General features: G+C 43.5%; 1 protein-coding gene across 2 annotated transcripts; it reads left to right on the top strand.

Annotated features, from left to right (window-relative positions):
- Positions 1–24,401, top strand: Phf11 (PHD finger protein 11). 2 transcript variants are annotated; one of them, XM_039093501.2, is made up of 10 exons: positions 1–1,732; positions 4,278–4,399; positions 12,993–13,100; positions 16,215–16,348; positions 18,140–18,189; positions 19,038–19,102; positions 19,852–19,915; positions 20,434–20,717; positions 21,900–21,971; positions 23,745–23,881. In XM_039093501.2, the coding sequence occupies exons 1-9, from the start codon at positions 1,690–1,692 to the stop codon at positions 21,954–21,956; spliced, it is 927 nt and encodes a 308-aa protein (XP_038949429.1). In that variant the 5' UTR covers positions 1–1,689; the 3' UTR covers positions 21,957–21,971; positions 23,745–23,881. The 2 variants fall into 2 exon arrangements, with proteins under 2 accessions (XP_038949429.1, NP_001019443.1); NM_001024272.2 differs by having other exon boundaries at positions 1,475–1,732; positions 20,434–20,565; positions 23,745–24,401.
- The last annotated feature ends 977 nt before the right edge of the window (positions 24,402–25,378 follow it).

Raw genomic sequence — 25,378 nt, 5'->3', positions numbered from 1 at the left:
TATGTCTATACTACTCTTGCTCTACCCATTGGTCCATGTCTCCAGTGCCTGGTAATTTTCTTCCTAAGAGCTTCCTTTCCTTTGGTTCCTTTAGGATTCTTTTGTTTTTTTGTTTTGGTTTGGTTGTTTTTTGTTTGTTTGTTTGTTCGTTTTTTGAGATGGGGCTATGTAGACCTTGCTGGCCTCTAACTCATAGAGATTGACCTGAATCTGTCTCAAAGGTACTTCGGTTACAGAGGATTCCTTTCAAGAATCCTGTTTTGTGCTGTGACTTTAAGAGTACTTGGTCTTTGAAGACATTAGGTATGGGCCAAAGAGATGACTTGGCATGGAGAGGCACATCTTTCAAGGATAACAGACAGATCAAACCCTGGAACCCACTTGAGAGAAGAGAATTACTGTAACCTGAAGGGACTCTACCTGCCCTATGTGTCTTGGCACATATGGGCACACACTAAAATACACACAGTGACATGCTCTAGAAGCTTAATGTACTATTTCAATGAGTAAGTGTACACACACACACACACACACACACACACACACACAGACACACACTTGCATTCATGGGCTATTTCCCCTCAAGGCCTCTGTCTCCCCTTGTTTCAGTTTCCCCCATATTTCCCTGGTCTTGATCTTGGAAGGTAGACACTTTCCTCAGAAGCACGGGTCTTGCTCACCTGTTCTTCCTGATACTGTGAGAAAGGACTTCTCCAGGACCTACCCAAGGCCCTTGTCATCCTGTGTTAGGACCTTTCATTTTGCCCAGGCTGTCCATGTTGCCCTGTTGACTTGCCCTTCTTCTGCCAGGCACAGGCTGCCCTTTGTCCTCCTAGAGTGCATGCCCCCTAGAGTTTATCTTTGATTTCCCCACAAAAGAATAAACTTTTAAAATTCTACTTCCTGTATGTTGGTGCCTACATGGATATTTCTTTTTCCCTGGGACTGAAAAGTCTGCATCTCTGTGGTGCTTTGTAGCCCATGGGTGCTAAATAAAGACTCCTTACTGACACCTGAGTTTAGGGTCTTGATTTTGTGTCATTTAAAGATAGTCCTGGGTAGACCAAAGGGTGTGTTACCAGTTTCAGGAGGACAGATCAGTTGTTCCTTAAGTTAAGCACAGGCAAGGTCGGGGTGTCTGCTGTGGTTTTTCTCAAGCTGATTGATGGCTTTTTGGAGTTGTCAACGTGACACACCTGGGAAGCAGAACCTTCACCGTATTTGCCTTCATCAGAGTGGCCCGAGTGACGTTTTCCTGACTGGGTTGATGGAGGGAGGGACATTCCAGGGAGGGCAGCTCCAGCATGGGGCAGGTGTGTGTGTGCTGTAGTGCACAGCAGGGTTAGGGAGCCAAGGGAAGCATCCAGAAAGCCTCCTGCCCCTGCTTTCTTCCTTCTTCTCTGCATGATGACTGGAGCCTGTTAGTCATATAAAGCATTTCCTCCCCTAAGGTATTTTTGGCCACAGTTTCCTCACATTGGCAGAGAAACCAGTCCTGAGCACTTTTAACCTGACTATGCAGTGTTGAAAATCTGCCAGCATGCACTGCTCCCAGAGTGCACTCCCTCCCGACTGGGTCTTCCCGATCACCACACAAGCTTACAGAAACGAAACTAAAAGCTAGAAGCAGAACCTGTAAACCCTAAACTAGAAACTCAGTTGCACTTCCAGGAGTGCAAGTGCCCAGTCATGGCCGAAGAGACAGCACCACCATGTGGCCCAGTCTCAACTGGTGAGTATTAGAGTGATGGCCTGCAGGAACATGCCATACTCTTTTCCCCCTCCCCACAACCCAGGGGAATTCAGGACACTGCTGGGGGTGGAGCTGGGCTTGCAGTATTTGGGAAAGTTCTAGGTCCTGGGGCACTCAGGAACATGACAGTTCTATATTGGCCTGTTTGGCCATCTTGGGTCCTCTCTCCAACGTTCTGGAAGTTCTGTACTGTAAAGTGAGTAGAGCAGACATACTCTTGAGAAAGAAGCTAGGCTTTATTGGAGATGCTGGCAATCTGGAAAGGAAGTCCAGGTCTTTGAGGGCAATTGGAGAATACTGAGGACCAGGTTGGGGTTGTGTGTTTCTTAGAGCCATCATTGTCCTAAAAACATGTGTTGTGTAGGCTGATGTTTTCAGGGCCATGGTGAGAATCTCCTTGAGATGGTTTTCTCGTATCATAAGAACATGATGATCCAGGTTTTTGTCAGCTTTGTGGTTCACAGGTTTCTGGAATTATCTTAGAAAATCATAAACTCAAGAATGCACAGGAAGTCCTCTCTCAGACAGAGGACAGCAGGAGAGCTGTGGCTGACAGGCTAGTATAACCCTGCCCCAGTCCTGTCTTTCCAGTAGGAACCTGACCCACAGGTTAAAGCAGGAAATGCAGACACAATAGGAAGGCACTAATGCCAAACCTTTTCAGCCCTTCCAATCAACAGTGATTGCAGTGATCACTGCCCAAGGGAAGTCACTATTTCAGCAAAAGCATCCTTCCATCCCTGAGACAACCCAGGGATCCCTTATCCTCACCCACTTGGCAGAGATGTCTACAGTTAAATTTGCAGTTACTAATGATTTATTTCAGCCTGTAACCATCCTGCAACTAGTATATGTTTGAGGTTTATTTTGTGTATAACTATCTCACCTGCATAAATGATTGTATAGTCCCCATGCACTTGATTTGGTGTGTAGAAGAAGAAAGCAAAGGATCCCCCCATAGACCAGAGATAGAAATAACTATAGGTCACCAAGTAGGTGCTGGGGACTGAGCCTTGTTCCTCTGCAAAACATGTAAGAGCATTCATCTACAGAGCTAGTACTCTATACCCTAGTATGTATGTATATATGTATGTGTTTATGTACGTATGTATGTATGAGTGTATTTATATATGTATATACATTGAAATTGCATTAAGCTGGAAACTTCCTTAAAGATAGTAGAATATCCATCTTTATATAGTGTCCTGTAGAGACACGGGGTGTTCTGGCGTATCCATTGGGATCTTCATCTTGCTCCTGCCTTGTTGATTGTTTTTACCTTGTGTTTCTGAAATATTCCTTTGCTTTTTTTCTCCATGTGGAGTAGTTTACTACCTCCAGATTATTCTCTCTCTCTCTCTCTCTCTCTCTCTCTCTCTCTCTCTCTCTCTCTCTGTGTGTGTGTGTCTATGTGTGTGTGTGTGTGTGTGTGTGTGTGTGTGTGTGTGTGTGCGTGTGTTTTCAACCATGAAACCATGGTAGGCCTAAGAGGGGTCACACCCTACAGGAAAACCAACACACCTTCCCCCACAAACCATCAACTGACAGATCTTCTCAGTTAGAGGTGGATGTTAGTGAGTGCTGCCTACCAACCCCCACCACCATGCCAGCTTCAATTTTAACTGGCTTGATCCTATGCACACCCTTTGCAGGCACCCTTGGCTACAAACACAGCTGCTTTGAGTTCATGATCACAGCATTTCTGTAATGTCTTGAGGACAATGTTTCTCTGGATCATAGCAACCTTCCATCATAACTTCTACCATATTCCCTGAGCCTTGGGGTCAGTGGTGTGTTTGTTCTAGACACTATTCTCTGTACAGCGGCAAGGTGAGAACTTGATAACAGGTTCCTATTGCCAAAGACACCATATTATTAGGCACAGGTCACAGAGAAATTAAGCAATAATCATATTCCTCCCTGTTGTCTAGCTTTCATAGTACTGAAAGGTGCCATGAGGTTCGTTGGACAGACCACAATCTGACAATGGTGTGAATACTGAGTTACTGTAACAACAAGCAAGGCAGGACATGTCCCTGATAGAAGAGTGACACAGTGTTATAGGGGTGACCAACTGATTTCTAATGGAGTTGGGACCAGCAGGACAAAGCATGTGCCTCTTGCTGTAAATCTTACTAAGATCCCATGGTAAGGGAGCTCATAGGCCACACAGGTGAACCTACTCTTACTGTCTTTGCTACATAGACATGGAATCAATCTTTGCTCTACACTGCTGTCTCAGACATCATCAGAGATTTTTTAAATGTATTTTATTCACGTCAGTAAGGCCTCTAGAAGCTTTTCATAGCCAACCTATGTGGCTTGCTCTCTTTCTGTTGACAGCACTGATCTTAAGCACTGAAGACAGGCTGTACCACACAAGAGATGCTACTTTTCACTGACTAGATTGTTGATTTGTAATTGTTCCAGGAGTTAAGACTCTAGCATAAGAGGGCCTTTTTCCTGGAGGAGCTAGCAAGGCCATATAAATGCTTTTCTGTTTTAACCTGGATATTATTTATAGGTGGCAGTCTGTCTCCAGAGAAGATGGAGAAGAGGACATGTGCCCTCTGCCCTGATGGTCATGAGTGGAGTGTGATTTACTTTGCACCATCAGCAAATATAGCTGCTCATGAAAACTGTTTGGTAAGTTACTGGTAAATAACTTTAAAACTACATGTTTATGACTGAAAAGATTGCTCAGTGATTAAGAGCATTAAATGTTCTTCCAAACAAACCAGTTTCCTTTCCCAGAAACCTTGTGGTGGCTCAAACTACCATGGAAGATCTCTGCTTGAACACTATGATGACAGAAGCCATAATGTCTGCAGGGGCAGAGGGCCTTTGAGGTGGAAATGCCGATTAGGTCTATGTGCCCCAGTCTCCTGAGTGCTGAGACTTATGGTGTATAGGGCCGCATCCAGCTGTCAGATCTGGTTTGAATTATGTATCTGTCCTGTATGTTTGAGTGTGTAAGAATCTACTCACACAGAAGAACGATTTATTAATCAAAACTAGGCATGAGCATTGGCCCAACTTTTTCTCTCAGCATCTTTCAAAGAGCAACTTTTAATCACGATAGATACAACATGTAAATGCGGCTGAGGCAGCAGAGCAGAAACACAAAGAAACCCTAACTCCAAATCATGGCCAAATCACAGAACTACTTCTCAGGGCCATTATTTGACTTCTACATTCAAGAATGAACGTTTGCATAATGATTTAGCATTCTTATTAAAAAAATTTGCCTATGAAAGTGTCACAAGTTTTTTCTCATGTTTCTCATGCTCTTCAGTTTTTTGAGTTTCTCTGTGACATTAACCTTCAAGTGAAAGCCAGCCCATTGTTTAGGTTTATGTGACTCGGGAGACTTAGCTCTCTGGAGCTAGAAAGCTGGTGGCTCAGTTAGGGAAGTGCTGGGAACTTGAGTATGAAGTCCTGACTTCCACCCCAGGATCCATACATAAATCTCCACCTGGCATACACTGTCCCACGGTGTGGAGTAAAGACAGGAGGACCCTGACCGGAAGTCCCACACCCGCGGATCCCAGCCCGCAGCAGCTCTCTGCTCCCAGACCACGTGGGAAAGAGACCTCACTGCCTGGTCAGATGGGCACTCCTGAGGCTGCAGAGCGGAAGAGACCACCAACACTGCCCACCCCTGCCCACATCCCTGGCCCAAGAGGAAACTGTATAAGGCCTCTGGGCTCCCGTGGGGGAGTGCCCAGGAGCGGCAGGACCCCTGCCTGAGACACCGCCGGAACCTGAAGGAAACAGACTGGATAAACAGTTCTCTGCACCCAAATCCCGTGGAAGGGAGAGCTAAACCTTCAGAGAGGCAGACAAGCCTGGGAAAACAGAAGAGACTGCTCTCTGCACACACATCTCTGATGCCAGAGGAAAACACCAAAGGCCATCTGGAACCCTGGTGCACTGAAGCTCCCGGAAGGGGTGGCACAGGTCTTCCTGGTTGCTGCCGCTGCAGAGAGCCCGTGGGCAGCACCCCACGAGCAAACTTGAGCCTCGGGACCACAGGTAAGACCAACTCTTCTGCTGCAAGTGACCTGCCTGGTGAACTCAAGACACAGGCCCACAGGAACAGCTGAAGACCTGTAGAGAGGAAAACTACATGCCCGAAAGCAGAACACTCTGTCCCCATAACTGACTGAAAGAGAGGAAAACAGGTCTACAGCACTCCTGACACACAGGCTTATAGGACAGTCTAGCCACTGTCAGAAATAGCAGAACAAAGTAACACTAGAGATAATCTGATGGCGAGAGGCAAGCGCAGGAACCCAAGCAACAGAAACCAAGACTACGTGGCATCATCGGAGCCCAATTCTCCCACCAAAACAAACATGGAATATCCAAACACAACAGAAAAGCAAGATATAGTTTCAAAATCATATTTGATCATGATGCTGGAGGACTTCAAGAAAGACGTGAAGAACTCCCTTAGGGAAACACAGGAAAACATTAATAAACAAGTAGAAGCATACAGAGAGGAATCGCAAAAAATCCCTGAAAGAATTCCAGGAAAACACAATCAAACAGTTGAAGGAATTAAAAATGGAAATAGAAGCAATCAAGAAAGAACACATGGAAACAACCCTGGATATAGAAAACCAAAAGAAGAGACAAGGAGCTGTAGATACAAGCTTCACCAACAGAATACAAGAGATGGAAGAGAGAATCTCAGGAGCAGAAGATTCCATAGAAATCATTGACTCAACTGTCAAAGATAATGTAAAGCGGAAAAAGCTACTGGTCCAAAACATACAGGAAATCCAGGACTCAATGAGAAGATCAAACCTAAGGATAATAGGTTTAGAAGAGAGTGAAGACTCCCAGCTCAAAGGACCAGTAAATATCTTCAACAAAATCATAAAGAAAACTTCCCTAATCTAAAAAAAGAGAAACCATAGGCATACAAGAAGCCTACAGAACTCCAAATAGATTGGACCAGAAAAGAAACACCTCCCGTCACATAATAGTCAAAACACCAAACGCACAAAATAAAGAAAGAATATTAAAAGCAGTAAGGGAAAAAGGTCAAGTAACATATAAAGGCAGACCTATCAGAATCACACCAGACTTCTCGCCAGAAACTATGAAGGCCAGAAGATCCTGGACTGATGTCATACAGACCCTAAGAGAACACAAATGCCAACCCAGGTTACTGTATCCTGCAAAACTCTCAATTAACATAGATGGAGAAACCAAGATATTCCATGACAAAAACAAATTTACACAATATCTTTCTACAAATCCAGCACTACAAAGGATAATAAATGGTAAAGCCCAACATAAGGAGGCAAGGTATACCGTAGAAGAAGCAAGAAACTAATCGTCTTGGCAACAAAACGAAGAGAATGAAAGCACACAAACATAACCTCACATCCAAATATGAATATAACAGGAAGCAATAATCACTATTCCTTAATATCTCTCAACATCAATGGCCTCAACTCCCCAATAAAAAGACATAGATTAACAAACTGGATATGCAACGAGGACCCTGCATTCTGCTGCCTAGAGGAAACACACCTCAGAGACAAAGACAGAGATTACCTCAGAGTGAAAGGCTGGAAAACAATTTTCCAAGCATATGGTCAGAAGAAGCAAGCTGGAGTAGCCATTCTAATATCAAATAAAATCAATTTTCAACTAAAAGTCATCAAAAAAGATAAGGAAGGACACTTCATATTCATCAAAGGAAAAATCCACCAAGATGAACTCTCAATCCTAAATATCTATGCCCCAAATACAAGGGCACCTACATACGTAAAAGAAACCTTACTAAAACTCAAAACACACATTGCACCTCACACAATAATAGTAGGAGATTTCAACACCCCACTCTCATCAATGGACAGATCATGGAAACAGAAATTAAACAGAGACGTAGACAGACTAAGAGAAGTCATGAGCCAAATGGACTTAACAGATATTTATAGAACATTCTATCCTAAAGCAAAAGGATATACCTTCTTCTCAGCTCCTCATGGTACTTTCTCCAAAATTGACCATATAGTTGGTCAAAAAACGGGCCTCCACAGGTACAGAAAGATAGAAATAATCCCATGCGTGCTATCGGACCACCGCGGCCTAAAACTGGTCTTCAATAACAATAAGGGAAGAATGCCCATATACGTGGAAATTGAACAATGCTCTACTCAATGATAACCTGGTCAAGGAAGAAATAAAGAAAGAAATTAAAGACTTTTTAGAATTTAATGAAAATGAAGGTACAACATACCCAAACTTATGGGACACAATGAAAGCTGTGCTAAGAGGAAAACTCATAGCGCTGAGTGCCTGCAGAAAGAAACAGGAGAGAGCATATGTCAGCAGCTTGACAGCACACCTAAAAGCTCTAGAACAAAAAGAAGCAAATACACCCAGGAGGAGTAGAAGGCAGGAAATAATCAAACTCAGAGCTGAAATCAACCAAGGAGATACAAAAAGGACCATAGAAAGAATCAACAGAACCAAAAGTTGGTTCTTTGAGAAAATCAACAAGATAGATAAACCCTTAGCCAGACTAACGATAGGACACAGAGAGTGTGTCCAAATTAACAAAATCAGAAATGAAAAGGGAGACATAACTACAGATTCAGAGGAAATTTGAAAAATCATCAGATCTTAATATAAAAACCTATATTCAACAAAACTTGAAAATCTTCAGGAAATGGACAATTTCCTAGACAGATACCAGGTACCAAAGTTAAATCAGGATCAGATAAACCAGTTAAACAACCCCATAACTCCTAAGGAAATAGAAGCAGTCATTAAAGGTCTCCCAACCAAAAAGAGCCCAGGTCCAGACGGGTTTAGTGCAGAATTCTATCAAACCTTCATAGAAGACCTCATACCAATATTATTCAAACTATTCCACAAAATTGAAACAGATGGATCACTACCGAATACCTTCTACGAAGCCACAATTACTCTTATACCTAAACCACACAAAGACACAACAAAGAAAGAGAACTTCAGACCAATTTCCCTTATGAATATCGACGCAAAAATACTCAATAAAATTCTGGCAAACCGACTCCAAGAGCACATCAGAACAATCATCCACCATGAACAAGTAGGCTTCATCCCATGCATGCAGGGATGGTTTATTATACGGAAAACCATCAACGTGATCCATTATATAAACAAACTGAAAGAACAAAACCACATGATCATTTCATTAGATGCTGAGAAAGCATTTGACAAAATTCAACACCCCTTTATGATAAAAGTCCTGGAAAGAATAGGAATTCAAGGCCCATACCTGAACATAGTAAAAGCCATATACAGCAAACCAGTTGCTAACATTAAACTAAATGGAGAGAAACTTGAAGCAATCCCACTAAAATCAGGGACTAGACAAGGCTGCCCACTCTCTCCCTACTTATTCAATATAGTTCTTGAAGTTCTATCCAGAGCAATCAGACAACAAAAGGAGGTCAAGGGGATACAGATCGGAAAAGAAGAAGTCAAAATATCACTATTTGCAGATGATATGATAGTATATTTAAGTGATCCCAAAAGTTCCACCAGAGAACTACTAAAGCTGATAAACAACTTCAGCAAAGTGGCTGGGTATAAAATTAACTCAAATAAATCAGTTGCCTTCCTCTATACAAAAGAGAAACAAGCCGAGAAAGAAATTAGGGAAACGACACCCTTCATAATAGACCCAAATAATATAAAGTACCTCGGTGTGACTTTAACCAAGCAAGTAAAAGATCTGTACAATAAGAACTTCAAGACACTGAAGAAGGAAATTGAAGAAGACCACAGAAGATGGAAAGATCTCCCATGCTCATGGATTGGCAGGATTAATATAGTAAAAATGGCCATTTTACCAAAAGCAATCTACAGATTCAATGCAATCCCCATCAAAATACCGTTCCAATTCTTCAAAGATTTAGACAGAACAATTTGCAAATTCATCTGGAATAACAAAAAACCCAGGATAGCTAAAGCTATCCTCAACAATAAAAGGACTTCAGGGGGAATCACTATCCCTGAACTCAAGCAGTATTACAGAGCAATAGTGATAAAAACTGCATGGTATTGGTACAGAGACAGACAGATAGACCAATGGAATAGAATTGAGGACCCAGAAATGAACCCACACACCTATGGTCACTTGATTTTTGACAAAGGAGCCAAAACCATCAAATGGAAAAAAGATAGCATTTTCAGCAAATGGTGCTGGTTCAACTGGAGGTCAACATGTAGAAGAATGCAGATCGATCCATGCTTATCACCCTGTACAAAGGTTAAGTCCAAGTGGATCAAGGACCTCCACATCAAACCAGATACACTCAAACTAATAGAAGAAAAACTAGGTAAGCATCTGGAACACATGGGCACTGGAAAAAATTTCCTAAACAAAACACCAATGGCTTCGCTCTAAGATCAAGAATCGACAAATGGGATCTCATAAAACTGCAAAGCTTCTGTAAGGCAAAGGACACTGTGGTTAGGACAAAACAGCAACCAACAGATTGGGAAAAGATCTTTACCAATCCTACAACAGATAGAGGCTTTATATCCAAAATATACAAAGAACTCAAGAAGTTAGACCGCAGGGAAACAAATAACCCTATTAAAAAATGGGGTTCAGAGCTAACAAAGAATTCACAGCTGAGGAATGCCGAATGGCTGAGAAATACCTAAAGAGATGTTCAACATCTTTAGTCATAAGGGAAATGCAAATCAAAACAACCCTGAGATTTCACCTCACACCAGTGAGAATGGCTAAGATCAAAAACTCAGGGGACAACAGATGCTGGCGAGGATGTGGAGGAAGAGGAACACTCCTCCATTGTTGGTGGGATTGCAAACTGGTACAACCATTCTGGAAATCAGTCTGGAGGATCCTCAGAAAATTGGACATTGAAATGCCTGAGGATCCAGCTATACCTCTCTTGGGCATATACCCAAAAGATGCCCCAACGTATAAAAAAGACACGTGCTCCACTATGTTCATTGCAGCCTTATTTATAATAGCCAGAAGCTGGAAAGAACCCAGATGCCCTTCAACAGAGGAATGGATACAGAAAATGTGGTACATCTACACAATGGAATATTACTCAGCTATCAAAAACAACGACTTTATGAAATTCGTAGGCAAATGTTTGGAACTGGAAAACATCATCCTGAGTGAGCTAACGCAATCACAGAAAGACATACATAGTATGCACTCATTGATAAGTGGCTATTAGCCCAAATGCTTGAATTACCCTAGATGACTAGAACAAATGAAACTCAAGGCGGATGATCAAAATGTGAATGCTTCATCCTTCTTTAAAAGGGGAACAAGAACACCCTTGGCAGGGAAGAGAGAGGCAAAGATTAAAACAGAGACTGAAGGAACACCCATTCAGAGTCTGCCCCACATGTGGCCCATACATATACAGCCACCCAATTAGACAAGATGGATGAAGCAAAGAAGTGCAGACCGACAGGAGCCGGATGTAGATCGCTCCTGAGAGACACAGCCAGAATACGGCGAATGCCAGCAGCAAACCACTGAACTGAGAATAGGACCCCCGTTGAAGGAATCAGAGAAAGAACTGGAAGAGCTTGAAGGGGCTCGAGACCCCTTATGAACAACAATGCCAAGCAACCAGAGCTTCCAGGGACTAAGCCACTACCTAAAGATTATACATGGACTGACCCTGGACTCTGACCTCATAGGTAGCAATGAATTTCCTAGTAAGAGCACCAGTGGAAGGGGAAGCCCTGGGTCCTGCTAAGACTGAACCCCCAGTGAACTAGACTGGTGGGGGGAGGGCGGCAATGGGGGGAGGGTTGGGAGGGGAACACCCATAAGGAAGGGGAGGGGGAAGGGGGTTGTTTGCCCGGATACCGGGAAAGGGAATAACACTCGAAATGTATATAAGAAATACTCAAGTTAATTAAAAAAAAAAAAAAAAAACAGGAGGACCCTGCTGGCCAACCAGGTGAGCTGAACTTGTGAGCTCTCCAAGGTCAAGGAATGGCTATCTCAAAAAACAAGATAGAATGGGGCTGGAGAGATGGCTGTGTGGTTAAATTGCTCTAGTAGAGGACCCAGGTCCAGTTCCCAGCACACAGGCGTTGGCTCACAAGTATTTGTAAGTCCACTTCCTGGGATCTAATACCTTTTTCTAACCTGTGCGAAAATTAACATGCATATGATAAACATAGATAGATACATTCAGGAAAAACACTCATTTTTTTATTAAAAAAAAAAAGCAATCTTAGAAACAAACCAAAGAGTGGTAGAGAGCAAAAGCCAAAGGAAGTCGCTGTCCTCTCTGCATGCAGACACACAACACAGACACAAACACGCATACTCATGAATGCACACACACACACACACACACACACACACACGCCTACACACACACTTAGGAAAATCTTAGAAAGATTTTAATGTATGGGTGTACCCATGTGTTGACCCTGTGGAGCTGGAGTTCAGACAATTGTGAGCTGGCAGCCTCGAGCTGGGAGCTGGATGCAGACCCTGTGAAAAACTGGAAGAATAGTACACGTGAGGAAGCACAGAGCTATCTCAACGTCCTCTAAAATGCTGAAGAGAAAAGAGATTGTGGCTGCTATAACACACAAGGAAGTTTGGGGGTAGCTGTGGTCGCCCATACCTCATTTCCACTGCAAAGAAGCTGAGAAGAGCCAACTTCCATGTAAAGCGGGGTGGGTAGAAAGACCCTATCTTTAAAAACATCGTGAGATCCAGGTGTAGCCGTGTATGGCTTTAGTCCTAGCACTCAGGACCAGAGACAGGTGGACTCTACTCTGAGTTTCAGTCCACAGAGGCCACAGTGAGACCCTATCTCAACAGGGACAACAGAGTGAAGGTCTGTGATATGGTTGTGGAGGCAACCATGGTCACTGAATTCTAAGAAGGCCTGGGAAGCCACCAGGAATGGCCTCTGTACCTTGCTTTGGTTTCTCTGACTCCATGGCTTCAGTCATTGCCTGCTCTGCATTCTTAGGCAGGAACAGGGGTGTCTGCCTGAAAAGAGATCAGTTACCAAGGACAACTGTGTCTGCAGACTGAGGGTTCTCACAGGAGTTCCATGGCTCACATCCGGTTATCTAGTGCACAGTGGCCAGTGCTCTGAGTCCTGGTCCACTCTGCATCCTCTTCAGCCCTGTTCAGAACCATCCCTGACTTGTGTCCATCAGGAATGCTTCACACCAACTCTGGGTTTCTCTCACTGTGCAGCTGTATTCATCAGGACTGGTGGAGTGTGGTCCTCATGATCCACGTAATCCAGCCAGAAGCTTTGCTGTAAAGTCAGTGAAGAAAGAGATCTGGAGAGGGAGAAGATTGGTAAGTTGACATGTCTTATTATCCATAAATCATGAGTCTTTTGTACTACGTTCAAAGGACAGTCTTCATGGGTGTGGAGACATGGTGCAGCAGTTCAGAATGCTTGCTACCCATCCAGAAGTCCTGAGTTTGGTCCCCATCACCAAATGGCAACTCAGAACTGCTTGTACCTCCAGTTCCAGGGTATCAGACGCCCACTGCTGGCCTCCACAGAGACATGTACTTACAGACTTGTTCTCTCAGACACAGAAGTAAAAATAAAATAAACCTTCCACCTAAAAACAGAGTCTGAGGTAAAGTAAGTTTCGAGAAACATGAGGAGAGCTGGAAGGTGGACTGTGAGACCCTGCCTCAGCTGACGCTCTCTGCTTACATCAGGAGAGCAGGCTTGAGCCCCTTCTGTCTGAGAGAAAACACTGGTCAGACAGGCTGGAACAAGTCCTTCCTGTCACTTCAGCAGAGCAAGTTCCAATTTCACAGCTCAACAGCGCCATCTCAGTTCTTCCTCTGCTGTCCTGCCACAGAGCTGCAGGCAGCATGCAGAGCAAAAGGCTTCATCCTTGACATGGAGGACAATGTCCTCTGAAGGTCACAGGTGACTGATGTCTTTCTGCACCAGTTTGGGTGGTTATCACTGACAGCATCTGCCTGGGAGCTGAGGGCATATGGGCCTTTCCAGGAAAGAGGAGGGCTCAGAGGCTCTCCTCCAAGGTCAACTGTGTCTCCTGGCTACATTTATAACAGGCCATTTACAGATGAGTAAACAGGATGTCACACCCACAGTAAGGTATCATTGACTGGAGACACACACGTATGTTAGGTTGCAAAGCCTCATTATCTATGTCAGCAGGAGCTATGTAAACTGTCTTCTAATTAGAAAGTGGCAGGTCATCAACTGAAATGTAAGCTTCATTATTCTGTGCTGATTGGTTTTGGTTCATGACAAGTGTTAAGGAAATCTACCATTGGATTCTAGAGTGGTGGGTCTCTCTCAAGCTGTGGGTCTGTTCCAACAGAAAATACATATTTCAAGTGGTCTTAGGAACCACCAACCATTCACTTATTTTCTTTGGCCCTTTATAAATGCAATTTACCCACTGAGCTGATTCCTGGTTCCTAAGCCCATGGAATATATGTATTCCTATGGTCGTGACCCACAACATGAGAACTACTGTTGTAGAGTTTGTCTACATGGAAACAGCCCAGACCAGAATGAGGGCAGCTGGGTAAACAGAATATGGAGAAAGCGGTTGTGATCCGTGAGAGTTTTCATGGACTTTCCTATTGGGAAACTGTGATGCATTGGAAGTGCAGGCAACAGAAAGGGATGCGAAACAAACATGTGGCATGAGCTATTCTCTCAGTGAAAAGTGTTTCTAGAACCTTGGTTTCTGCACAATTGCTGGGTGCCTACCTCATGGAGGAGAGAGGCCAGTACCGAGGCAGTAACAGAACAGCCATGTACATGCTTTGGGGGGATCACTATCATCCTCACACGAAGGCTCCTCAGAAAGTAGGGCCTTTGAACTCTTTCATAGCATGGGAACAAAGGTAAGGAATTCCCAGGGGAAATGTCTAGGTTGGGGTTGTCATTGCTGTGGTGAAGCCCAAGGACCCAAGCAAGTTGGGGAGGAAGTGTTTTATGTGGCTTATATATTCACCTCATAGTCCATCGTGAATGAAGTCGGGCAGCAACTCAAAAAGGTCAGGAACCTGGAGGCGGGAGCTGAGGCAGAGGCCAAGGATGAGTCCTGCTTAATGGCTTGCTACACATGGCTTTGTCAGTCTTCTCTCTTACAGGACCGAGGGATGCTAGCCCAGACGGCTCCATCCACAGTGTTCTGGACCCTCCCCTATCCATCGCTAATTAAGTAATGCTCTAGAGGTGTGCCTACAGTCCGGCCTTCTGGAGGCATTTTGTCACCTGATATTCTATCCTCTGACAGGACTTATCCTCATGGCAGAACTGTCAGCAAGTGTATTGTGAGGTAGCAGTCTCATGTGTTTCTGTGTTCATGCAGCTATGTCGCTCCTCCACAATTAAATAAGTGCTCTAAACCAGGAGCTTTGATCTAGAACTCTACCTCTATGTTAATCTTATTATTCATCTACGTTTGACTTTTCTTTGTGTCTTTCCTTACGTATTATGTTCGCATCCTTACCTGGGATCCCAAAAGTGCTGTCCCATTTCTGCTTAGACCTCCTTTAGTCAAAGGATAGAGCCAAGCAGCCTGGGTCATGACTGGCCTGCCTGTCATCACAGGATAAGTCTCTGGTAGTGCACAAAAGCTTGTGCAGGCACACAGCGCCTAAGGTCTCTCTCCGCCATCCATGTAACATCAGATAGAATGGAAATAAAAACCTGATCAAAAGAGATAACGTGTTGTTCAGCTCTGCTGTTAGTGTTGTTCACTCTCTGCACATTCACAACAGGACCCTTTATTTCACTTTTCCTTCAGTAGCAACTCCGTAGAGAGGGTACCACCATCCCAGAGAGAAAGGTCTGTCTAAGAGGAAGCCATGGAGAGTGCCAGCTGAAGTCACAATGTTTAGTGACACAATAGGAACTGCTCTGATATCAGGATCAATGTCCGCCAACCAATTCCCTGCCTATCGATAAAGAAGCTGGCTAGCTTTGCTTTTAAAAGATCTTCTAAAAAGCTCGTATTTATTCACTTTCCAACCCAATACCAGCCCTCCCTCTCCCCCTAGTACTCACTCACAAAAGTCCTCCCCCAATTCTACCTTCCTTTTCTCTTTTGGAAAGGGGACACCCCCCTTTGGATGTCACCCTCCACTAACTTCCCCCAGGAAAACTTCATTATAAGAGGGATGTTTTTCTTTTTTAATAGTGTTTCTGGTAAGCACCTACATGCTTTGTATTTGTGTAAAACTTGATACAAATGTCTATACCAGCCTTCTCTTCCAGTTGGCTACAGTTTCGTGGAAACTTCCTCATGGGTTACCAAATCTTTTGTGTGCCCGTGAAGACTGGGATATGTCAGTGATATCCAGGACAAAACACATGTCTGTTGGCTTAAATAATATTTAAGAACATCCTTACTTTTTTAGCAAAGAAACAATACTAACTCATTATGATCTGTTCTTCTATAGAAATGCTCACTGTGTAACAAAGGAGGTGCCACCGTGGGATGTGATTTGTCATCCTGTAGGAAGAGTTACCACTATGTCTGTGCCAAAAAAGACCACGCAATTCCTCAAGTTGATGAGGATCTTGGAACTTACAAGTAATCAAATAGCTTTAAAACTCCATGGTGGAGAGGTGGGGATGGGTAAGGAATGGCTAGGCTGTGACATATTTCTCAGGCTTAATTTATGCAAATGAGTTTCACATGAGAACAGGATTATGGGACACCATGAGGAACTCAGCTTCTCATTTCTACACATGATGGGAAAAAGAAGTATTCAAAGGTTTTATGACTTTCCAAAACTTCTCTGTACTCTCTTCTTCCTGGGAGAGCTTTATTCATAATGGTAGCATGCATGTCCTACAAGACACAGGAGCCAGTTCAGGCCTGTTTTTCTCTGCAACAGAAAAACACCTTCCTTCACTCACACATCCACAAGTCATGTGTCTGTCCTCCCACCTTGGACCCAGGCATGGAACTGAGGCTGTCAGAGCTGACAGCAAACACCTTTATCTTCAGAGTCCACTTGCCAGCCCTTAGCTTGTTACTGTTTGTAAAAGCGCATTCAGTGGTAAACAGTATTTTTATGTATGTATTATTGATAAACAGATAGAAGAACTTCACATTCATTGTTGATGTTCAGAAGGAACTCACTTTACTGTGAAAGTCATTAATAAACACACAATCAAATGAAAGTGACTAAATACCTACTGTAAATAGTTTCTGTTTTTTAGACAGAATCTTACCAAGTAGACCAGGCTGGCCTTGAAATCACAGAGAGAACTTTAAAAAACTGTTTATTGACCACACCGGAAGTACTTACTCTATTCAAAAAAAAGTTTTAATTATTTCAGTAAGGAACAAGTGGGCTTCTATGTTCTTAGATATTTAATTTCAACATTGAGGGTCATAGAATAACTGAGACACCTCACAAGGTGCTGAGGGATACTCAGAGAGAATGAACCAGACAAGACATCATCAGGTTGGCACATTAGTGCAGAGAGGACACAATGGACACGGGCTCATGGGAGATTCCGAAGTAGAAAGGGGCTTTGCCTAGACTCAAAATTATTGACACTGGGGACAGGGAAGACACAGGTGAGAGTCTATGCTAATATTTTCTAGACTTCTTTATGTTACAAAAACTCCTAGGTAAGCATGGTATATAAACCTAAAATCAATGTTCAGGAGAGATAGGACCCAAATCCAAGTCCCTCTGGGAATGCAATTGAGACCAAATGAAAGGTGCTCAGAGGATGCAGATCCAGAGGAGGTGACTAAGCTGGGTGCTGCTGGGAAGGCTGCATGGAGGGCACTGGGTAACAGGAAGACCCTAGGTCTGCTAAGGGCTGAGACAAAGGCAAGCCTGGGCAGAGAAGTCCCTTACAGTTCCTCACTGCAGTCCTCCAGCCTGCTGTGCTGCCTTCCCTCTGAAGACACTGGCCAAATCCAAGTCTGACCTTCAAAAGTTGTTCTCCACAGTACTGCACAAGTGTCTGTGTGATCTGTGAAGATCAGCAGAATTGTGGGTCGTCGGACTGAAACTTCAAATCCTACACCCTAGGTCTTCAGATGCCCCTCATCACAGCATAGGAGCTAATACGGCTCAAAATGCTCACCCAGCATTCACACCTTCAGAGACCAGAGTCCTCTTTCTACTGCTCAGAGGGCACAAAATCTGTGGCCACCCTCACACACATCGGGTGTGGACTCACAATTTGATGCAGACTTAGAAACATTTATTTTTAAAAATGAATACTTCAGCCAGTGTAGTGTCATGTAGCTTTTCTCCTAGCACTGGGGATGCAGAGGAAAAACTGTTAGAGGATCCATTTGTGGATCTCTACAAATTAAAAGATTCGGTGATTCTTTAAAAATCTGTATTTTCAGAATATTTTGCCCAGAACATCCTCCACAGCAAGAAGAGACCACTGAACGTGGTAAGTTTCTGAAGTGAGTTTGAAGAAAGCTCACTACTTAACTGAAATCTGAGATAATCTAATCTCTTCTCATTTGTAATATTTTATGAGCCCCTTTGTGTGGATGCCTTCGGTTACAGATGGTTGTGAGTCACCATGTGGGTGCTGGGAAGGGGACCTCGTTCCTGTGGAAGGGCAGTGAGGGCTCACAAGCACTGAGCCACCTCTAGTCATTGTCATTGGTTTATAACTCATTGGAAAGTACTAAAAGGGTTCCTTTACATTAGTGTATATAGACAGGGAATGGGGATAGTAATAAGTGTGCGTTTGTCTCTTTCTGTGTGTGTCTCTCACACAATTCCAGGACAGACTGAGGTATATGGATAATTGTTTACTAAGAAGCCTACTCTAGATGAAGACAACAGGACTGCCCACATCTTTGCAAGCATTAGCTTGAGCACATATGATCCAGATAGGAGAACTTTGATAATATTGTACCTTTTCATCATTATCTATAGCCAGAGTTGAGGATTCTGTTTATTCTGTTCAATGAAACACCATCTGCCATTTTTAAATTCCATATCTGCACATGTTTTTGTACAAGTTTATCCAGTTAAAGGATTTGTTTTAACAATGCATACAGTAACACACACACACACACACACACACACACACACACACACACACACACACACACAAACATTCGAGACAGCCCTTGCTGTCCTGGATCTCACTCTGGGGATCTGGCTAGCCTTCACCCTGTAGGTCCACCTGCCTCTGCCTCCTCAGTGCTGAGATTAAAGTGTGCACCACACCCACTCGGCAGTCTTGCTTTGCATAGTCCAAATCTTGAATGGTTTCTCTTTTAGCTGATAGTCCAAGCGTGAAGAAGACAGGAAAGAAGAAAAGTCTCTCATCGGGCCCTCCCACAGAGGTAATTTGACTTAGACCTAATTTCTTCACATAATGTCCTTACTTAGATTTCTAAATGCCAGAGACTCACAGTTTTCAAGTCACTGGAGGAGTTGGCATATGCACGCCATCCTTCCTGTGTGTTCTCAGTGGAGCGGAAGCTGCTCTTAGGGTGGCATCTTGGAGAGAATCCTGCACTCAGGAAGAACAGATCATCCTGACCTGGAGAAAGCATACTAAGAATAGTAGGAGACTAGAGGCAGAGGGGATGACGTCATTCCTTAGCTTCTGTCAATCATTCCTTGAAGCATGTTAGTGCAAACCTGTGTCCTTTCACAGCACTTAGTCCTAAACAGGCTGAGAGTACAGACAAGCACTCATTCATAACCAAGTGTTTCCCAGCTACATGGTCCATACCTAACCAAATTTCTAACTTAAAAATTTCTGGATTAGGAGAACTAAAATGTAAAAGAAGTTGGAGAGTTTTGAAACAGTTTTTATATCAGTTCCTATACATTGAATTAATATCAGACAACAATCGCTCCTTCTTATTCAGAGCACAAACAGCACACCCTGTAGGCCCTAGCTATTTAACAGTGCCACTTGGATCCAGGAGTTCATCAAGACCAAGCTGAAAGAGAAAGTTTGTATAATACATTGTTTGTGTTGTTAGATTTGATTCATAGACTTGATTATGTAGCAGAACATTTGATTTGTGTGCTATTCCAGGCCAATATGAAAAGTCAATATACTCTTGGTTTTCTTTTCCAGCCAAAAAAGATGAAATTCAGTAGATTTAAAAGACTCATGAAGGAAGAGCCTCACGGCCACAAAGGTTTGTCCTCAGTGATGGCTGTACAAACGTGGTGACCTCCAAATATTTATAGAAATGTTGTCATGCTTCGATCTTTATTCTTGTGGGCATCTGATATGTATGTAATAAGGACACCAATCCTTACTATAGCTATGCAGTCCATTACAACACTGCTGTGTCAAAGTTCTTGGAGCTGGAATGGCCCCTTTCTTCTCATTCTGAGAAGACACACTTAAAAGGGCTGGGATGTTTGTCTGAGGCCACAGTTCTGTGGTATGCTACCCCACACAGGGACAGGTGGCTATGTCCTTACTATGCCAAATCTGTGACAAATATTAGGGACTGTCATCTCAAGCATCTTACAAAACTATATTAAATTATACAGTTATAAGCAGAGAAATTTCATTTTGGACCATTTACTCTTTGAACTACAGAACAATGAGACACGTATGCTCACCCATCAACTGGTAAAGTACATAGTGACCACATGATGTGAATCACTGTCCATTTCCTCCTAACAATGCATCCTTTGTTTGTAGATGCAGCTGTCAAAGCTCCTTTTCTTAAGAAATGCCTGGAAGCAGGACTTCTTACTGAATTATTTGAACAGATACTAGAAAAAATGGATTCAATTCATGGAAGATTCATGGATGAGACTGCTTCAGAGTCAGGTGCTGAGTGGGCTAAATGTAAACACATTCTAGAAAACACACCTTCTCATGCTTTCCCTCCCTTCTTTAACCCATTCTTTAAGAACACACATCATGGGCTGGAGAGATGGCTCAGTGGTCAAGAACACCACTTCACTTGCAGAAGACTCAAGGTCAGTCCCCAGCATCTGCATGGTGGCTCACAACCATATCTCCAGTTTGAGGGGAATCCAACACTGTCTTCTGTCCTGTCCAGTTACCAGGGATGAACATGGTACCCATATGTACACATGGGCAAAACACTGATACACAAACTAAGAAGTAATCTAAAGAATTTAAGTTAGCAAATCAAGAAGATATTGAAAGTCACAGATTTTATATTTAGTGCCAAAAATGCTCTGAGACCAGGAGATCTCTTTCTCAGAGGTGTACTCACCTGTGAGGAGAAATCATTGAAACTGTGTTCTGTTAATTCGGCTGGTGTATTATACCAGCTGCAGTCACTGTTTGAAGATATATATTTAGTATATTTAGTGTGTGTGCCTGTGTGTCTGTGTGTGTGTGTGTGTGTGTGTGTGTGTGTGTGTGTGTGTGTGTGTGTAGGAGGTGGACATGTGAGTCTAAATGCCCTCAGAGAATACAACTGTGTGATCCCTTGGAGCCAGAATTATAGACAGTTGTAAACCACACAACGTGGGTGCTGTGAATCAGCATCGAGGTTATAATTTTGATGCACCTCAAGTTCTATTTCTTAATAAATCAAGGGCCTTAAGAAAACTATAACAGGCGTCAAGTAGATACCTTGGTGCTGAATAACACAGATTGTTGAAGAGGTCCTGAGTTCAGTCCTTTCAGCCGTATCTGGCAGCACACAACTGCCTGGACCCTCAACTTCCTGGGAATCTGACACTTGTATGAACTCTAGGACACACACACACACACACACACACACACACACACACACACACACACACAGATAAACCTGTTTTGAAGTATTATTTGTGCCCGTGTCACAGAACACACATGCAAATAATGACAAAACCAAAGGATATGTTAGCAGTTTCAAGGAGGACTTTTGTTTTGTAATTTTTATTTGCTTATTTTCTCAAGACTAAGAACTCTCAATGTTTGGGGTGCCTCCTAATCACCTGGGGCTCCCTGGAGCACAGGTGCTCCCTCCCCAGAAGTCCTGGCTGCACAGAGACAGTGAGCTGAGACTTCTCCCACTTCCCTGCTGGGCCTGCACTGAGCTGCCCTTCTCTGATCCTCTCTCTTCCTGTTGGGGTTATTTTCTCTTTCTCCCTGTGTGACTTATTCATATTAAAATTAACACAGGAAACTGTTTCTCCCTCTAGACTATGAAGGGATCAAGACCTTACTGTTTGACTGTGGACTATTTGGAGACATACTAAGAAAATTCCAAGAAGGTAGGTGATTCATAAAATAAGGAACATTTAGAGACATTTATGATTCAGATCACAATGATGGGTGACAAGTTAGTGAACACTTTTCATCAAATAAAAAGATCCCATAAAACCAGCATGACAGGGAGAGAAAAAAAATCCTGCAGAAACCCTCCATAATAGTACGCATAGAAAAAGATATAGACAATAGAGAAATAGAAACATGGACAGTAAGGCAGATGGAAAGACAGAAGGACAGCTAGACAGACCAACAGAGAATGATAGACCACTGTTTAGAAACAACAGTTGTTTGTACGGGCTGGAATACAGTGCTGTGTTTTCCAGGGAGACAAAAAACACTGTGGATACAGAGAAGTGACTGGCTTTGGCCCTAATCTAGAATATTCTGACCATTGCATAGACAGGCCCAGGCTGGAAGTCAGGAGCCTTCCTGCAGCCTCTCTGCCCCAAGGCAGCAAGAAGGTATCATTAGTGGTCTGTCCCACAGCCCCTGTCCTTCTCTCTGGTTCTTTTCCTAAGATTTGTCATCAAAGCATATATCTGGAACCACTGAGTACTACCATTCTAAAATTAATCGAGAAAAGAAAAAAAGTAAGGCTATCCAAGATACCTTGATTTTGGGTTTTTCCTTTGTCAGTTTTGCTTTTGCTTTTAAATTGTAGTGTGCAGGCAGGAACAGGGAGACCTAGTCTTCCATAAGAGTGATGTGTTTTAGCTGTGTTTTGTGATGCACAACTGTAATCCTAGCAGTCGAAAGGGTGAGGCAGGAGGATTGCCAGCCTAGGGGACACAGTGAAACCTTGTCAGAAACAAACATAAGGAGCCTGCATTTGCGATCCCCTCTCAGCAGCAAACACTTCTGTGTGCTGCACCTCTGGCTATGGGCGATAGTCCGATTGTCACAGGACTGGTGTGAGTACCTTCTCTACTCTCATTGCATAACACCACACTGCCTGACGGTGATCTTTTCTAGTATGTGCCTGTCAGTAAAGCAATTAAACAGCAGGTTTCCCTGTTGAGAAGGCATTTTGTGTCACCTCAATGTGCACAGTCACTTTAGGGTGACGATCTGTTACTTGTTCCTAATTGAACTCTGTAATAATCGGTTGTGGTCAGCAGAACCATTATTTTAAGTCATTTCAGACTTCTGTTTTTAAGACTAACTTAAAAATACCCAGCTTTTAAAAACCTGTATTTCCTCTGGACCTCCATGTGTCTGGAAAATGTCTCACTGCATGTGATAGGGTCATGTCAAGACACTAACTGATAGAGTGACTTTCTGATCTGGAAGACTCAGCCCAGTATTTTAAGGTGAGTACAGGTATGCAGTCATTCTGACAACTAAGAATTTTAAGGCTCAATTGTGAAGATTCTAAACCCAACTGCAATCACCTTGGTTGGTTTCTACAGTAAACATTTTCTGTTCCTAAACCATAACCAAAGTGCAGATGTTCCACTGTCCTTAGAGCCAGAGGTGTGCTCATGAAAGGGTTGTCACTGGAAGGCCAGCCACATACTCCAGAGTCTGAATGAAGGAATACTGTGTAAGCTTGTTCTACCAGGAAGGAATCAAATTCATAAGACACGTGCTGGCGTCCACACTGAGTCAGGAAGGGCAGCAAAGGTGCAAATGGACTGTCTCCTCAGACCACTCTGTCTCCTCATTTGAGGTCCAGTGGCTGTAATGTGGCTATCTGAACTGAACCGGACTAGAGACAGTAACCTATTCCTAATCATGTTCCTGCACACACTGAAGCCATCTTTCTTCTTTTAAAGTAATCAAGAGTAAAACTTGTGAATATGAAGAAAGGCTGAACCAGATGAAGCAGAAGCTTGAGGCACTCGCAGACTTACAAGAAAACCTGTGCTCATTTCAAGAATGTGGGGACCTGGACCCCTCAGGCTCTACCTCAGGGTCCTTGCTACCTCCTGAGGACCACCAGTGCAGATGCCAGGAGTCTCCTGAAGTGCAAGCAGGCTCAGGAGACAGCCTGTGACAGATCCAGTCCCCTCCAGCTCTGACCTGCTACTGCTCAGCCAGGCTCCATACCTGACAGGTTGTTTCTTGGCTCCTCTCTAGTCATCTCACTTGTCCTGCCTTCTCCTGACAGTAACAGCTGTTCCTCCAGTCAACTGGATCAGGCCCCCATGTCCTCTAAGGAGCAGGAAGTCCTCCTACCTACCCTACCCACCCTAGTCAGGGGCAGCCACACCACAGCCTTTGCTCATCCTTTTGTGGAATCTTAGAGCTTTCTTCTTGCTTCTGCTACTCCTGCAGTAGGTCTGTGTCATCATGGTCTCCTCTCAGTATTAGTGACTTCATCAGAATGGAGCAGAGCCTCACTCCTGTGCATAGCTCGCTGGTACCCTGGGTTTCTGCTCACTACCACCTTCCCAACATTGAGCACACTTAATAAATGCTTGACAAAACACTGTGAAGAATCAACAGTTTCTTTAATACAGTTCCCAGCAGCCCTCATCTGTAACAAGACACAGTGCACTATTCTGTTTTTACCAGTTCTGTGGGTCTCCATCAGTCTTTTTAGAAGTGTCTTTTTGGGCACAGTCATTATAAGGGCAAGCTTCATCTTCAAGACCGAATCCGGCATTTCAACTGGGCTCTTTGAATAAGAGCACCATGGGGAATAGGGAATGTGGAGAACGAAGGCTTTCCCCACCTGACAATATGCATCAGATCTGCGTGTGACACTGCCCTGACCCTTGACTCCTCTCACATTCACATTTCTAATTTCCTCCCATGATCCTCTGGGTTACAGTAAAGCACCTGTCAGAATGAAGTTGGGCCGTGTCCTAACATTGGGTCTAGTTTGTAATGAGTGCTCACGCCTACGTGTGTAGGAATCACTCCTGTACAAGACTGTGGTGACCAAGGCCAGTCTAAGCCACTTCTTGGCAGGTCAACTGGAATGACTGCAGTGTGAGCGCCCGTCTGAACCAGCTGGGACACTTATGTTAGGGCTTCCTCTGCTGCTTTATTCAACTGGAATTTGTTCATCTCAGTAAATTATGTGGCACAGAAAGCACTCTTTGGTGTTTATAAAGTAGGCGTATATTGGGCAAACTGATAAAATAAACCTGCTGTTATTACTGAAAAATCATCAAATACTCACAGCCCTCACTTTAATAACAGAAAGCAGACAGCTGAACTGACCTTTCCCAGTTGCTCTCTGACCTCCACAAAGATGGCACATTCACACCTCCATGTGCAAAGGTCATGTTTAAAAAGTCACAGATCCCATTACATCACTGCTGTTAGCCCAACCTCCACTTTCTCTGTAGAGCCAGTCTGTCTCACAAGGACAGTGGCTTTTTCCATCAGACGCTTCAACTGTCCACTTGTAACAGAAATAAGATCTTTTTGTGGTGAGTTAGTGGAGAAATAGCTGACA

Source organism: Rattus norvegicus, chromosome 15 (assembly GCF_036323735.1).
Source record: "Rattus norvegicus strain BN/NHsdMcwi chromosome 15, GRCr8, whole genome shotgun sequence".
NCBI lineage: Eukaryota > Metazoa > Chordata > Mammalia > Rodentia > Muridae > Rattus > Rattus norvegicus.
Note: the sequence above shows the minus strand (reverse complement) of the source record. Positions and strands in the feature narration are given on the sequence as shown.

What these genes read in the sequence shown, in the direction of transcription:
- Phf11 (NM_001024272.2), top strand. Translation starts at nt 1,690, where the DNA reads ATGGCCGAAGAGACAGCACCACCATGTGGCCCAGTCTCAACTG. An exon ending in CTGCTCATGAAAACTGTTTG is followed by an intron (nt 4,400 to 12,992) that starts GTAAGTTACTGG and finishes CTCACTGTGCAG; the next exon opens with CTGTATTCATCAGGACTGGT. An exon ending in CATCGGGCCCTCCCACAGAG is followed by an intron (nt 19,103 to 19,851) that starts GTAATTTGACTT and finishes TTTCTTTTCCAG; the next exon opens with CCAAAAAAGATGAAATTCAG.